This window comes from Hemiscyllium ocellatum, chromosome 36 (assembly GCF_020745735.1).
Source record: "Hemiscyllium ocellatum isolate sHemOce1 chromosome 36, sHemOce1.pat.X.cur, whole genome shotgun sequence".
Classification (NCBI taxonomy): Eukaryota; Metazoa; Chordata; class Chondrichthyes; order Orectolobiformes; family Hemiscylliidae; genus Hemiscyllium; species Hemiscyllium ocellatum.
In genome coordinates, this window is record NC_083436.1 from 38,835,635 (window position 1) to 38,849,473 (window position 13,839).

The 13,839-nt window shown below is 41.3% G+C and overlaps 1 protein-coding gene across 1 annotated transcript in view; it reads left to right on the forward strand.

Moving 5' to 3' along the window:
• Positions 1-13,839, forward strand: part of grid2 (glutamate receptor, ionotropic, delta 2) — a 982,254-nt gene that overhangs the window by 164,753 nt on the left and 803,662 nt on the right. Inside the window, exon 2 of the mRNA XM_060851484.1 lies at positions 2,048-2,203. Within this exon, the coding sequence (XP_060707467.1) occupies positions 2,048-2,203 (156 nt within the window). The remainder of the gene's footprint in view (positions 1-2,047; positions 2,204-13,839) is intronic.

Below are 13,839 nucleotides of genomic sequence, written 5' to 3' on the forward strand. Positions count from 1 at the left end.
AGCCTTATGTATCAGGTTCAGTTTGCTGTACTCCATCTGGGAGACATTTAACTCCCACAGAGTGAACCTGAAAATCCACCCAACACGACTGTATTTTACTCAGAGTGAGATTTGTATAAGAATGTCGGGGAGGATGAGGTGAGCAACAACACTGTCCTCCTTTCCTTAACCTTGCCAAGGGGAGTGTATGAGATCTGGGTGATTTTAAGTCATTGTTTGCAGAAGAATGTAATCGTTCAGAGGAGGTTTACTCGGCTCATTCAGGAATGGATGGGATGTCTTATGAGGATATGTTGGATAGGCTAAGCTTGGAGAAGTTTAGAAGGCCAAGAGCAGATTAATTGAAAGAAAAGATCTTGAGAGACTTTGAACAGGTATATAGAAAAGAGTAGGCTATAGTCCTTGTGCCTGTTCCTCCATTCAATAGGATCATGGCTGATCATCCAACTCTGGACCCTGTTCCTGTTTTCTTTCCATGCCCTTTGATCCCTTTAACCCTAAGAACTGTAACTGATGCCTTCTTGAAAGCATTCAATATTTTGGCCTCAATCGCTTTCTACGTCAGAGAATTCCACAAGCTCGCCATTCTCTGAGTGAAGAAACGTCTCCTCATCTCAGTCCTAAATGGCCTACTCCAGATCCTTCAACTGTGATTCCTTGTTCAGGATTCCCCAGTCATCGGGACCATCCTTCCTGCTTTTACCTTGTCTAGTCCTGTTAGAATTATATAGGGGTTTCTATGAGATTCTCTCTTATTTTTCTAAAGTCCAGTACACATAGTGTGAACTCTCTCTTCATATGTCAATCTTGCCATCCAAGTAATCAGTCTGTTACAGCATTGCATTCTCATCTGAAGACTTGCAATCGATGACCAGTAGATGCGAATTATCAGTAAAGGTGACAAACCACAGGGGGAGATATTAACTGTGGTCGGCAGCTCTCTGTGTAAGAAAGATAATGAATGCATGCTAATTATTTACAATTTAAACAAAAAAAATTATACTTGCATGTCTGCACAAACTAGCATCTTACCCTTTTGAAAGTTTCTTATGAGGTTTAACTGAGCATAGTAGCCACATAAAGAATGAAAATGTGACTTGTGCTCCAGCACAACATTTACATACTTCTTATGGTCCCATTATAGGCTCACATTAATTGAACCTGCAGGAAATTCACTGTTATTATAGTTTTGCATAACCATTAGAAAAATTTGACCTTCATTACTACTTCCTCGGGCTTAGCTCAAATTTAAATGCATGTGTGATCATTTTTTCTCAGACTGATGCTTCAGATCATTAATAGTTATCATTTGCCTCAGCATCTATTGTGCTTTAGCCCCTCGGACGTACTGAAAAATGTTTTTCAATGTGGTCCCCGTGAATGGTAATGAGCTATAATATATGATCGACAACAAACCTTGATGGTTGCTGTTGTGGCAGGTCAGATTCACAAGTTTAGAAATATTGGATGACTAGCGCACAATGCAGGAATTAAAAGGAGCTTACTTTTCTTTCACAACCATAGATATCATTAAATATGTCACAGCCATTACTTATGACCGTATTAACATGTGCAGTCAGATCCAGCAAACTGCAATGAAATTATTGACGCATTGGTTGGGGAATAAATATTCACTAGTTGTGCTGTCTGGCTGTACTTTGAATAGTGCTATTGGATCTTCTACAAATACCAGAGCATGCAGACAGGTTTGTGGCTCACTGTCTGTTCCCCAATGCAGACCTCTCATGGAGGGTTAGCAAGATGGTAGGCTAAGGTTATTGGAATGGGGGGCATATGAATATGAAAACAAAGAGGTCATTGGCAAGGTGCCACCAATGTGGCACAGCTGACCTTTTCAGTCAGGTTTTCCAGATCTAGATTTTCAGACACATAACACTTCCCTTTCACCCCTTTGCTAGAGCCTGTGATACAAATATGCCCAGTGTCAGCAACAAGGCAAGGTGTGAGATCAAGTGTTATATGTTATGTTGTAATGCAACATACATTTTGCCAAAGTATTTCAATAACCATCATTTTACTTTAACAGGGGCAATTTTTGATGAAACTGCCAAGAAGGATGATGAAGTGTTTCGACTGGCTGTAACTGACCTTAACACGAATGAGGACATTTTACAGACTGAGAAAATTACATTTTCTGTGACATTTGTGGACAGCAACAATCCTTTCCAAGTTGTCCAGGAAGGTAGGAATCAATTATCAAATGTTTGGCTCAGCTTACATTTGTCTTGTAATTGTTGACATTTATGCGCCATTGCGGCCATAGTTTACCATTGCAATATCTAATGAGATTTTCTTTTGGCTCAGTACTCTCGTGAAAAAATGTTGATCCTTCAATTACAGAATTGTTTTGCACATGAATTTAGAGCATTTTTCAACTTTTGACAGTAAAATGCATTAGAAATCTAGCTTTTCTAGCTGTTGATAAAACATATCCAAATGTTGCACTAGAATCGCAGTAAGAAAGGAGCAGATTTTGAAGTTAACACATTGAAAAGAGAGCTGCCAACTCAGATTGGACTCTCATGTTCTTCTTTACCCATCTTACATTCCTTTGATCTCAGTAGGGCATGCAATTGGGTGTGGATGTGAATCAACTCAGTGATCTGATTCTGTCAGTTTCCCATGACAGGATTAATCTAAAATGTCTCCTGTGATATTTCAGGTTTGGTATTCTTGCTTTTACTGATTATACAAAGATAGGTAGAAAAGTAAGTTTTGAAAAAGGCATAAAAATGTCTGCAAAGATAAACAGATTAAATAAAGTTTTAAATTTAAAATGATCAATAGATCAAATCCTTAGGCAAAAGATTTGACGGTGGAGTGTAATGTGGGAAAATGTGAACTTTGGCAGGGGCAAGAACGAAAATACATGGAGAAAAATTACAGAAGTCTGTTGTACAGAAGGATCTGGGTGTCATTGTACATGAATCACAAAATGTTAGCGTGCAGATACAGCAAGTGATTAAGAAGGTAAATCTAATATTGTCATTTATTGCAGATGGAATGGATTATAAAAGTAGGGAGGCTTTGCTTCACTTGTATGGGTTAGTGGTCAGACTGCATCTGGGGTACTGCAAATGGTTTTGGTCTCAGTATTTAAGAAAGGACAAAATTGCATTGGAATAAGTTCAGATAAAATTCGCATGACTGATGAAGCAATTATTCTTTGATGGAAGGTTGCACAGTTGGTCCTGTGTCCATTGGGCTTTAGGAAAATGACAGGTGAACTGATTGGAACACAAAAGATCCGAAGAGGACATGACAGGAAGGATGTTGCCTTTATGGGAGAGACTAGAACATGGGGACAGAGTTCACAAATATGAAGCCTCCCTTCCAAAGCAAAGATTATTTTTCTCTCTTAAACGGCCACAAATCTGTGAGATTCCCTACCCCAGAAGGTGACGGTGGCAGGGTCATAGGATATTATTAAGGCAAAGGTAGATAGCTTGTTGACCAATGAGGGAATCAACACTGAAGGTGCTGAGTATAGTGAGGAAAGTGGAATGGAATGGCATATCAGACCATGCATGATTGTATCAAATGCCTTAGCAGATTCCAGGTGTTAATTAGTATTCTTTGCTGCTAATCATGTGGTTTTTCTGGTGAGTGTAAAGCTGGAAATCTTCAACAACATATCTTTCTTTTCAGAATTTTTTTTGTTAGTTAAATGTCTTTCCGAGAAAATGGAATTGATGTTTAGATCAGTTGCATAGAAAAATAGTCTTATTGTCCCAATAATGAGCTACAGGATAGTGTGCATTTTGACATCACAAGAAAAAATGTGTGCACCTTTCTGGTATTCTGAAAGTTTTCTGAAATGTCAATTTCTCTCAAAGCAGAAGTCAGGCTTTGCCAATTTCTCCCATTATCTCCATTCCTGAATAAGTTCAAGAATTGCTGGATTTGAATGACTCCTCGGGTACTTTAGAAGCATGTTAAATTGTTTAACAGACTACAGCAAATTTTAAACAAATTGGTCAACAAAGATTCAGTCAACATTGTTATGATTTCAGGTCATATTGTCAAATATATGTTTCAATTTTTGGAGAAAGTGCTGATTTTTATTTTTTTAAGTGAACAAAAAATGAGAATAAAGTCAGAAAATTCCACATTTTTGAACAAACATCAATAAATCTAACTACACAACATTAAATCAGCAGTGCATCTGCTTGTCCCACCACTATTCTAACACACAGAATTAACAGATGGTAACAATGGGTTATTGACAGTGATCGAACAAACCACAATCCACATCCCTTGGCAAATGAGACCAAGACAGATCTCACAATTCCTCAGCAAATTCTTTCAAATATTAATGGCATGGTGAGTCATTAAATCTCATTGAATTTCATAAGGGATCGCAATTCTTCATATTTGCTGAGCTGGCCTTGAAGTTCTCTCTCAAGAGCCACTTTGTCATGGGTCTGCCTCAATGTCTGCTTGCTTTAGCTGGTCACTTTTCTTTCAGAGCATACATTCTCCCGCATTCTGGGAGTTACATTCCCACACTCACAGGCATAACTCCAGCTTTTCAAGGACTACCGCTATCAAGCAAATACCTGTGTTTGCTATTAATAACTTGCCAAATTTTCTGCGCCTCCATCCTTTCTAGAATTCTCAATATCAAACCATTCTTGGATGTCTCACTGGATTCCCCACTTACAACAGTTGCTCTCCCAAAAGCTGCATGTTGACATTGGGTCTACTTCTCTCCCTTTCCCTCTCTTATATTCTTTTCTGAACAACTTAAACTGTACTGCCAGAAATTTTGGAGACCTTGTAACTATCTTTACCTCTATTTCTGGATATTGTTGCATGTGACTAATATTTTGGAACAGTAAAATGTAGAAATGAATATGCCCTGAAAGTTATATCCTTACAGAATGTTGGCTTCTTCAGCACACAAAATAAATATCTGTCGCAAAAAGGGTTCATCACATTTGCACATTGGAAAGTTAAAGAACTGAATAGTGAGATATATATTTGCATAATGTTCAAATCTGGGGACATTGAATTTCCTCATAACTGGCACCTTTCTGCAGTTCAATCACAGTTGTGGAAGTGGAGTGGAAGAACCAATTCTTTCCCTGTTGCCCACAACAGTCCTTTTTCTTCTTCGTTCTCGGGGCATTAGCACTGTTGGAATAGTAGATGCACCATCTACAATTGCAATTGAGGAGATGGTGGCAAACTGCCTACGTGAACCTTTGCAGCCCAGGTATGATGTGGACATTTCCAAAATAGGAAATTCCATGATCATGATCCGGTGACAAGAAAGCAATATTGACATATATTTCCAACTCAAGACTGTACATGACTTTCAGTTGGTGATGTTCAATATATTAACTCTCATCTTATTTCATCACATTATGTTAACATGTATTCTAATTCAACATCTCATTTTAAAAGTTATCTCTGACGTTGTCAAATTTAATCACTTGGATAACGCTCGCTATGCTATGTAAAGGTTATTAATAAAACGGTTCATTTCACATTATGCCGCTTTAACTCATAAATAGTTTTTGAGAAATGAATTGCAATTTTTAATTAAACAAGACATTTTTTTTGTGTGTATCTTATTCACCCCTAACAATTGGCACCTAACTCTCAGTGTGTACGCAGATATCAGATACTGCAGCTAATCCACGTCTGGGCAGACACATCACCTACTGACTGATGCTGTATCATTGCTGGAGAAGCTGTAATGACTTTGATCCTGCTGGGGTCTTCCTCCCACTGTGTATGCTGACAGCTTTCAATTTTGTGGTGTTTTGGAAGTAACTATGTCAAAGGATTTAAAGAAAGTGAGCACAGTCAGATTTCCCAACAGTGAGCTCTGCTGCTTGAAATACCTCAGGAAACACCGGCAATAAGTCAATGATCAGCGTTTATGTGACACGAAACAAAGCTGAACCCCTGGTTCTCACCACAGGATGTAGCTGGGTCAAAAAAAATCACTTAAATGTACCTCATGGGCCATGGCTAATGATTTCATTTATAAGTTTTGTTTTGCTTCAAAGGAGTTAAAAGATAAGTTCACATCTTGCAGTATTATTCCTCTATCAGTACTCTACGTGTTGCTGATGGGTTTCTGCTACCTTGCTTATACAAGACAATCAGGAGGCTAGTCAAAGAGAGTGGTGCTGGAAAAGCACAGTTGGTCAGACAGCATCCATGGAGCAGGAGAATCGACATTTCGAGCATAAACTCTTCATCACTCATTCCTGATGAAGAGCTTATGCTCGAAATGTCGACTCTCCTGCTCCTCAGATGCTGTCTGACCTGCTGTGCTTTTCCAACACCACATTCTTCGACTCTGATCTCCAGCATCTGCAGTCCTCCTTTTCTCCTAATCAGGATGCTGGGCCTTGGCATTCTAACATCTGAACACCAAGAACCTTCAATTGATATTCTTTGCTCCACCAGCCATTATTTCACTCATTATTTTTAATTGATCTAAACAACAACTGGGGAAGTTGAGGGATTTTGAGAAATATTGTCTATCCCAAGGGCTGGTTTTATGAGTCAGGCCTCATTTAATATGTCACTTTCTGACCTCCAGGCCAAAAGGGCTCTGGGGTGTCTGTGGGAAGCAACTGTCCAGCTACTCAAATTAGCCAAATGCAGGTCCTCAGGGGAGACATCCTGGAAGTGTGTACGTGCTTCAGGAGCTCCCTTTTCAGATCAGAACCAGTCAATTCCAATTCTGATTTCTTCTGGGAAGAGAGGAGGAAACACAAAGGTAGAAGATGTCAATTTATTTCTTTATAGGTTAATGGGGGAGATGGAGTAACTCTGATTTTGTTTAAATCTAGGCTACAGCACGTCTTGTGTCACTCTCCACCCTGAGCTCAGTCTAAAGGTTTAGGTGAGAGTTGACCCTCGAGGTGTCCATTCAGGTAACCAGTCTGAAGCAGAAAAGTAATAAATAAATTCCTAATTCTATTTCAATGGCATCCTCTCCCAGTCATCACTGTATTTCATCAGGTAGACTGGCAAAGAGGATCAAGACCCCTTCCACCCTCTGTGCCCTTGTTTTTCCCCACTTGCCCCACTCTCTGCTCCCCAGCTCACCTGGCAACAGATGACAGGTCCTGTATTTACCCGGAAACATTGCAGAACCAGGCTGATGTCTCTGGTCTGCTACATCCAACCCAGGAGAACATGCAGAAGTAAAACTGACCTCTTTCACCTCAACCATACTGGAACTGAAGCCTCATTTGTCTTGGCAGTCAATGCTAGAAGCATAGTTGTATTGCAGTACTTGATATTCTATCCCAGTGAGGAAAATCTTCATTATTTCTCAGGCTATCCCACTAGTATTCATGCCCAGTCATTGTGAATTTTCAGTTGTTTGAATGCAAGTCAGGAGCAGTACGGTGGCTCAGTGATTAGCATTGCTGCCTCACAGGCACCAGGCATCTGGGTTCGGTACCAGCCTCAGGTGACCATCTGTGTGGAGTTTGCACATTTTCCCTGTGTCTGCATGGGTTTCCTGCAGGTGCTCCAGGTTCCTCGCAGAGTGCAAAAATATGCAGGTTAGGTGGATTAGCCATGCTAAATTGCCCATAGTGGTCCTGGATGTGCAGGCTAGGTGGGTTAGTCTTGGGAAATGCAGGATTATAGAGATAGAGTGGGGGGGGGGCGGGGGCTATCTGGGTGGGATGCTCTTTGGATGGTCTGTCTGTACTTAATGGGCCAAATAGCCTGAATCCACACTGTAGGGATTTTATGGTATCTATGAATCTTTACGTATAATTGAATTCAAGGAAGTGGAAAATATTTCCAAAATATTGAGATTTCAGTATAAGGTGGTGGGAGAATCATTGAGACTTTCAATAATATATCACAACAATGGTGAGACCCGATCACAATTTTACACATTAACCTTTATCATAATTGACTCCTGTCTTACCGCAGCTATTGAAGTGTCAATGATATAGGGTGGTGTTCAACATGGTTGAAGTGGAGTCTTCGTGGTTTCACGTTTATCGAAGATTTTCATCCCAGTTAATTTTGAGTGATTTAAGCTCACCTTTCTTTCAGACATATTGTACATGGAAAGAATTATACGATGAGTTTGTGTTTTGTTTCAGTTCCTTCCACAACCTTGTTCATCCCTATCCTTGGAAACCCCACCAGTTGTACAAATCTTGGCATGATCTATCCTCCTCCAGTTCCAATCTTGTTCACTGCCCCCAGTTTTGATCACTCCATCACCTACAGCTGTCAGGAGTTCCCTCCCTAAACCTCTCTGACACTTTGAGTAGAACCTAATTGCCTCATACCCTTACCAACCACCCCACCTCCTCAAATCACGCCTCCTTTCTGGAGGTGGGGGAAGAGTGTGTGATCGGTCAGGAATCTGTAAGATTAGGACCCCATTGCCCCTGATCATCCCCAACCCTGGATGATGGGGCAGCAAACCTTGTCTGCTGCCTTCTGACCTGGATAGCAGTTATAAAACCTAAGGAGCAGAACTCGGCCATTCTGTCCATTGAGTCTGCTCTGCCATTCAATGAGATCATGGCTCTTCTGATGATCCTCAACTCCACTTTTCTGCCATTTCCCCATACCCACTCACATGGCCTCATCCTGACATATTAGCAGCCACAGATGGGATCTTGCTCTGCTTGGAAGCCATTAAGCACAATCTACTGAAGGCCTGGAAGCAGTTATTGCTGCCCAGAGTGGTCTTATTGGTAGAGCTCCTGGTCGCTACTCAGTCGGGAGCTCTCTCAGTAGGGTTTTTGTTAGCATTTCCTACCTAACTGGGGAAAGAGCAGCATGAAACATCCCCAGTTGGAGTCGCTAATGAAGGACTTGATTCCCTCAGGCCTCCAGAGAGTGATGAGGGGGGCAGGCAATGAGGGATGCTGTCAGCTTTGGTGTCAGATGTCAGGACTTCTTCATTAAATTCCAGCCTCCTTCTTTAAAATGGTCATTCAAACTAATTCTGTTGGCTATGCCTTTGGTCACACTATCTGATTATGTCCTTATACAGCTCAGCATCAACCTTTCTTTACATTACCCACACGAGATGTTTTGCAAATTATGGGCATTATATAAATGTAGATTACAATGTCATGATTCACCCAGTTCAGATAGTGAAAGGAACTTACCCCCAGTGCGTCTTCTAGTGGTGAAGCAGAGTGGAAAGGTTATGGATGTCTTTGTGTGTTGTTGTTAGAGATTAGCACATTTTACAGTATTAAATCTCTTTCATTTTCACTGCCTGGATGATGAATGCTCCTGGCGTTTTCTCATCACATTGAACCCGAGTCCACACACACACACACACACACACACACACACACACACACACACACACACACACACACACACACACACACAACAAAGCAGACAATGCTTCAGCAAAGGCTATCTGGAAAATGAAAATGAAAATTCTGTTCCCTTATATAAAAAAAGGATAAAGGTAAGCATGGAATGTATCATTGTTCACGTTCCATTCTGAAATTGGAAACAAATGTTTAGCATTTGAAAGCCTGGAATTTGGGAGATGCATTTCTGCATAGAGTTTCTTTGTCAAAGAATGAATGAGCTATTTCTTCATACTGTAATACATTATAAAGTGAGACTCTGCAAACCCATCAATCAATGTTGATTAAATCTTGCCTATTGATCAGAATTACAGACTTGCCCTACTGTACTTCAAAGGACAATTAAAAATATCTGGGACAGTGATTCCTTAATTTTCTCCATCAGCTACATTTGGAAAGTCCATTAAATCAGAATTTCAGCTTTATTAAAAAGTGGCAGACAGAAGTGATCACCATCATGTAACCACTTTCATCATCAAGCACATTTCATTGGAGATAGTTCAGAGAAGGTTCACTAGCATGATCTCTAGTATTGAAGGATTGTCTTATGATCCTTCATTCCTGAAGAAGGGCTTTTGCCCGAAACGTCGATTTTACTGCTCCTCGGATGCTGCCTGAACTGCTGTGCTTTCCCAGCACCACTCTATTCCAGAATCTGGTTTCCAGCATCTGCAGTCATTGCTTTTACCTACCGGATTGTCTTATGAGCAAAGGTTAAACAGGGGCACAGTGGCTCAGTGGTTAGTACTGCTCCCTCACATCGTCAGGGATTTGGGTTCAATTCCAGCCTTGGATAACTGTCTGCGTGGAGTTTGCACATTCTGCCTGTGTCTGTGTGGGTTTCCTCCCACAGTCCAAAAATGTGCAGGTTAGGTGAATTGGCTGCGCCAAGTTGCCCATAATGTGTTGGATAAGTGCATTAGTCAGGGGTAAATATAAAGTTATAGGGACGGAGAATGGGTTTGGATGGGTTACTCTTCAGAGGGTTGGTGTGATCTTGATGGACTGAAGGGTCTGTTTGTAGGGATTCTATGATTTAGGTTGGGGCTATGGTGTTTAGAAGAATGAAAGATGATCTCATTGAAACATATGGGATTCTTCAGAGGCTAAACAGGATAAATACTAAGAGGATGTTTCCCCTTATGGAGAGTCTAGGTCCAGAGGCATGATCTTGGAATAAAAGGGCACCAATTTGTGACTGACATAAGGAGGAACGTCTTCTCTTAGAGGACTGTAAGTCTTTGGAACTTCTTTCCACAGAGAGTAGAGCCTGCCTGTGTATATTTAAGACTCAGAATGATAGATTCTTCATCAGTCAGGGAATGAAGGATGACAGGGAAAGGACAGGAAAGTGGACATGAGGAATGTTGGATTAGCCATGATCCTATTGAATGGTTGAGCAGGCTGGAGGGGTTGAATAGTCTACTCTTGTTTCTGTTTCTCATGTTCTTATGGATTTGTGGTTTCTGCCCATTGCCATCTCAAGTCTCAGCTATTCCATCATTCTCTTAACTGCTCTTCCATTCTCCACCTTTTGCCAATATCAGTGTGTGAGAATCTCCCCTGCCAACCCTATTGCACCCAACACAATAACAAGTCCCACATGTATCACCATTAATCTACATTGCTTTCTGCCCCTGGGAACACTGCAACTTTACCCACTGAGCCTCCACAACAATTTTAGTTTCGACTCCAATGCAAATTGCTTAATTGTTTTTTTGTGGGCAACTTCCTTCATTTCAGCAGAAAGGAGTAATCTGCAGCTTCTTACACCAGGGTACAGATCAGATGGGCCTCATTCAGATCAGTTTCAGTCCATGGGGAAGAGGACAAAAACCTTAAGGAAGACAAATGGAAAAATAATTCAGCTACTAAAGGGTCAGGAAACTTGCAGATTTATCATGCGGCAATTCGTTGGACAGGCATAATAAACAGATGAACAGGAGCACTGTTGGATTCTTGTTGGATGCACTTCTGGATAACTTTTAAACAAAGAGCTGTTTTAAAGTAATATAAAGGGGCAAACTTGATCTGTGCACACTATGGCTACCTTTGCAGTCAGTTCTCCATATCTGAGTTAGAGGTTGACAGTCAGCAATGGCATCACTGCTGAGAATCAGTGCCAACACATCACCTCCCTCAAGTGGCCAATGGAGCAAACCTACTGTACAATCTCAATCTCAATCATCTGGACCTTACAATCACTGGGAAAGGTTTTGTTTCGAACTGACATGTTATCCCAAAATAGCTGCCAAATGATATGGTGCGTCAGAATTCGAAGTAAAACAAAAATAAACAGCTTTCGAGAGGAGAGCATTTCAAAGCACCTTGGAACGAATTGAATCCGATGTAAGTATGAAGTGCTCAATCTTGGTTTTTTTTTTAAAAATTACATTGAACCCTCCCCAGTATTAATATTGGATGGATTCTTGTCAATAAAGGGGTGATACATTTACACCACAGCTGCTGTTAAGATATGAGAGAGTTTTGAGCAGCATTACAATGTGACTCTTCAGTCTCCTCATTGCTGCTGTCTCTCTGTCTGATTGTGAGAGGCTAATGAGCCAACCTTGTCTTTTGCTATCCTTTCTCACACCTACAAATCTCTGAAGTCCCTGTATTCCTCCAATTCCGATTTCTTGTACATCCTCAGTTTTCATTGGTCCATTATTGGAAAGATATGGCTTCAGCTGCCTAATCTCTACAATTCATCATTTACTTTCCCTCCCCTATAAAATTCTCCTTAAATTCTACCTCTTTGTCCAAGCTTCTGGCCAACAGCTCTGATATCCCTTTTTGTGACTTTGTGTCTTTTTGTGTTTGTTCATGAAATATCAGCAGGACTAGCCGGGCCAACATTTACATGTATCGAAGAGTGGGATGCTAGAAAAGCGCAGCCAGTCAGGCAGTATCCGAGGAGCAGCAGAGTCAACGTTTCAAGCATCAGCTCTTCAACAGGAATGAGGGCTCATTCCTGATGAAGAGCACATGCTTGAAACATCGATTCTCCTGCTCCTTGGATGCTGCCTGACCAGCTGCGCTTTTCCAGTATCCCACTCTTCGACTCTGATCTCCAGTATCTGCAGTCCTCACTTTCTCCAACATTTACAGGTGCTTGGGAAGATGTACTGAGTCAGTACCTTGAGTCCAAAGGAATGGCTTGCGCAGCCATTTCAGAGTTAAGAGTCAAACACATTGCTGGGGGTCTGAAGCCATGTATGTGCGAGACTGTAAGGACTACAACTTTCCCTCCACAGTGTCAATAGCAAATATGATGTGATTTTATAATAAATTGGCAACTTCATTTTTTGATTGACAAGAGAGTCAGGAGTTACGGGGATTTGTAGGCAGGAACGTGGAGCTAAGCCTATCATTCTTAATTAAATGGAGTAGGTGGTGGAATACCAGCTCTTATTTCTTGTGTTCGTATTCATCAGTAGGTTTTAACTAATTAGCTGAACTTAAATTTAATCTCAAGTACTGTAGTGGGATTTGATTAGTTTGGATGTCATTAGTTTAGATGTCTGTTTTTGTAGCCCAGTAACAAGACCATTTGGCAGTAGACCTCTACTTTGCAATGCTTTGATATGTTTTTCTAAACTCAAGGTGCCATATAAATGTAAGTTGTTAGTGAGTATATAAAGAAATGACTATAGGGGAGAGCACCAACTCTTTGGGAGATTTTGGTGATGCCTCACTATACAAAGAACAACCAATAGCCATTAAGCCATTAATTTGGTCTTGGGCATTGACGGGGTTTTGGTGGCTGGTTGGGGGTGGGGAGGTTGATGGTGAGGCAGGAGTATTGCACTCTCCGATTCTGTACAGCTTGTGCATGCCCAAACCAAGAAATTGTCTGTTGGGCCTCAGTAACCGACTCAGTGTTGGTCATGCCAGCTTGGAGCATGGGCAGTACAATGGAGTGTGTCCCTCAATGCTGAGGTAGCCCACCTCTCCGGCAGTTTCCCTGAGGACAATCCTGGGAGAGGATTAATCCATGGAGAGGGAACCGATCGCAGTTCCTGACTCCGCTCTTTCTCAAAAAATAAAACTATTTACCTGCTATTACTGCACAGTGGCTCAGTAGTTAACATCGCTGCCTCATGGCGCCAGGGACCCAGGGTCAATCCTGCCCTCGGGTTACAGTCTGTGTAGAGTTTGCATGTTTTACATGTGTTTGCATGGGTTTCCTTTGTGTGCTCTGGTTTCCTCCCGCAGTCCAAAGCTGTGTAGATTAAGGTGGATTGGGCCGTGCTAAATTGCGAATAGTGTGCAGACTAAATGGGTTAGCCATGGGAAATGCGGGGTTACATGGATGGGGTGGATCTGGTAGGAAGTTTTTTGGAGGGTCAGTGTAGACTCGATAGGCCAAATGGCTTGCTTCCACACTGTAGGGATTCTTGTCTTTGTCAGCAGCTGAAAAATCTGTCATCCCTATTTTTAAACGTGCATTCTTTAGCAGTACCTCAACCTGCTA